At 41.1% G+C, this 3,007-nt stretch overlaps 1 protein-coding gene across 1 annotated transcript; it reads left to right on the top strand.

Annotated features, from left to right (window-relative positions):
- Window positions 1-374: 374 nt before the first annotated feature.
- LOC137943173 (terpene synthase 2-like) lies at window positions 375-2,746 on the top strand. The gene is made up of 7 exons (XM_068788868.1): window positions 375-482; window positions 548-812; window positions 1,049-1,427; window positions 1,524-1,742; window positions 1,883-2,021; window positions 2,110-2,355; window positions 2,447-2,746. The coding sequence occupies exons 1-7, from the start codon at window positions 375-377 to the stop codon at window positions 2,744-2,746; spliced, it is 1,656 nt and encodes a 551-aa protein (XP_068644969.1).
- The last annotated feature ends 261 nt before the right edge of the window (window positions 2,747-3,007 follow it).

Raw genomic sequence — 3,007 nt, forward strand, 5'->3', positions numbered from 1 at the left:
GCCACCGAAGCAATGAAGAAGTTGTACTGTACCAAAATCCGTAAGGAAAAAGAAACCTTACGTTTAAGGCCTCACACAATGATTGTACCATAGAGAGCGCGTAAGTCTGGCACAAGAAAAAAAAACTGGAGGCACATAAGAAACGAGTTTCCTTGAATGTAAGAATAATAGGATAATTTTAACTGTTGTCAATTCTACTTTTTCTTCTTTTCATGGGAGGAAGAATTTGAGAAATTGATAAGTGGACGCTCACCTCCAGATTCTCGTTCTGGCCGTTCTTTAAATGCCTCTCTGCCTCTTCTCTAGAACTACCAAGTCAGTCTTGAATTTGCTTGTAATTGAAGTTTTAAGCTCAGAAACCCGTTTGAATTCCAATGGCTTTTGCAACTCCCACCTCTGTCAGCGAGGTCGTTCGTCCAACGACTCAGTTTCCTCCTTCTGTCTGGGGCCATTACTTTGTCAACCACTTACAAGATGAAGCGGTAATCACCCTTGTTTCTCTATAGAAGTTCTCTTTCTGTGTTTGAAGTCTCACATGTACGTGCAGAAACTTGATCAATGGGCGAAAAGGGCTGGAGTGCTGCGGAGAAAAGTGAAGGAGATTTTGAAACACACCCAGGGAAACCCAGAAGAAATTTACTTGCTGGACGCTTTCAATCGGCTTGGATTAACCTACCAATTTGAGAAAGAAATCAACGATGCACTGCACCGAATTCATACTACATATTCAAACGATGTTGATGCCGGTGATCTATACTCTAAAGCTACTCGATTTCGGGTTCTGAGGGAGGGAGGATACAAGGCCTCCACAGGTAAAAACAATTATTTTCATGTTCAATTCCTGTTACATTGAATCCCGTTTCATGTATTTGCTATATAACTCACACAAACATGTTTGGATGGATGTTGTACAATAGGTGTGTTTAGGAAGTTCACAGACGAGCATGGCAAGTTTAAGCACAGCTTAATTACAAGTGTGAATGGATTTATTAACTTAGAAACTAGCTAGGTTGCTGGAAGATAGTAAATGTTTTTTTCGGTTTTACAGATGTATTTGAAAAGTTGAAGGACGAGCAAGGGAAAACATTCAAAAAGAGCCTAACGGAGGACGTTAAAGGTTTGCTCAGCCTATATGAAGCAGCATTCTTAGGAATACAAGGAGAATACATACACGACGAGGCCATTGCTTTCACTTCCGAGCATCTGAAGTCCTCCTTGCCCAATCTCGATCCACTTCTTGCAAAGCAGGTTCAACGAGCTCTTGAATTACCGACCCACAAGAGATTACCGAGGGTCAATGTAAGATACTTCATCTCATTGTATGAGGAGATCGACGACAAGACATCTGAGGACATGCGCACACTACTTGAGTATGCTAAGTTGGATTTTAATCTTTTTCAGGCCGTTCACGAGAGAGATAAAAGGATGTCTCAACGTAAGGAAGCTTCTTTTTATATAAATTAGCGGATACTAGTTCACATATCAATTGCACCTCACTGGTCTCAATATATTTAATGTTTCAGGTGGTGGAAGGAGAATGGGTTGGCAGAGAAACTATCTTATGCAAGAAACAGGGTGGTGGAGTGCTATGTATGGAACATGAGTGTAGCTCCAGAACCCCACCTCTCCCGAGCCAGAGTGTTTGCTGCCAAAACGTTAAGCATGATATCACTGACGGATGACACTTATGATGCATATGGAGTTTATGAAGAACTCAAACAGTATACAGAGGCAATCGAGAGGTTACACGTTCTTTTCATCCACGAAATAAAAAATATTACAAAAAGGAGTTGATATTGAATTCCCAAGTAGTTCATATAACATTTTCTTTTTTCGGAATTAAGTTAAACAATTGAAGTCTAATTGGAAAACACGCGTGCAGGTGGGACTTGGCGGCCATGGACGAGCTGCCTGAGTATTTGAAGCCGCTTTACCATGAATTAATAACATTATTCAAGGAAACTGAAGAGGAGCTGGAGCGGGAAGGGTACTCCTACCAAATTGGCTACTCTAAGCAAGCGGTATGAAGTTTGGCTATGGGAGGCAGTAACAATATTGTGGACTAGGCTAAGGAATCAATTAATTTATAGTTTCTTTCTGGTGTCATAGTTACAAGATCTATGCAGAGCCTACTTCACTGAACAAGAGTGGTATCATAATCGCTACACCCCGGGAACAGAGGAGTATATACGGGTGTCTTTGATCAGCAGTGGTTACCCAGCAGCTTTCCTCCTCAACATGGTATGCATGAAAGATGCGTCAATCGAGGCATTCAAATGGGGGAATTCTCGGCCAAGAATCGTCATGGCCAGTGCAGAGCTCGCTCGCTTCATGGATGATCTCGTCAGCAATGAGGTAAGTTGTTGCTAAGATAAATGTGAACACCCCAAGAAAAGCTAAATCATCTTCCTCAAGCTTAACTCTTTGAGATGAACTACAAATGCAGTTTGAACAACAGAGAGGGCACGTCGTATCGAGCATTGAGTGTTTCATGAAAGAGAAAGGCATGACGAGGCAGGAGGTAGAAGACCTGTTCAAGCACTTCTATGATACAGCTTGGAAGGACATCAATCAGGCTTGCCTCCGGCCAACTCCATTTCCCATGTACATTCTCAGCAAAGCTGTGAATCTTGCTCGGGTGATAGATGGGTGGTACATCTGCAACGATGAAGACCGGTATACTTTCTCCGGAGGGAGCACAAAGGAGATGATCACAGCACTCCTTGTCGATCCTATCCCCGTTTAAGAGATTATCGTGTCATGGAACATATATATATATATATATATATATATCATAAGAATTATTAGAATACGTAACATGGTAATCATATGTGTATTATGCACTTGGAGTCATATGTGTATGATTCTGACGCTTTCAGATTATGCTATACCATTATTTTAAGAATATGCTATATCAGATGTGCTTGTTTATCTTACTAATTGAACAAGCTTGATCCAAAATTGATTCTATTGTTATCTTGATACATTCTTGGTAATGTGGTGGAGC

The sequence above is a fragment of the Aristolochia californica genome, unplaced genomic scaffold (assembly GCF_029961685.1).
Source record: "Aristolochia californica isolate CCGP_79_NKW_82.1479 unplaced genomic scaffold, dmAriCali1.0.hap1 SCAF_10, whole genome shotgun sequence".
Classification (NCBI taxonomy): Eukaryota; Viridiplantae; Streptophyta; class Magnoliopsida; order Piperales; family Aristolochiaceae; genus Aristolochia; species Aristolochia californica.

Coding starts and splice junctions, on each gene's coding strand:
- LOC137943173 (XM_068788868.1), top strand. CDS start 375: ATGGCTTTTGCAACTCCCACCTCTGTCAGCGAGGTCGTTCGTCCAACG. Junction 813..1,048: donor AGGATACAAGGCCTCCACAG/GTAAAAACAATT, acceptor TCGGTTTTACAG/ATGTATTTGAAAAGTTGAAG. Junction 1,743..1,882: donor TATACAGAGGCAATCGAGAG/GTTACACGTTCT, acceptor ACACGCGTGCAG/GTGGGACTTGGCGGCCATGG.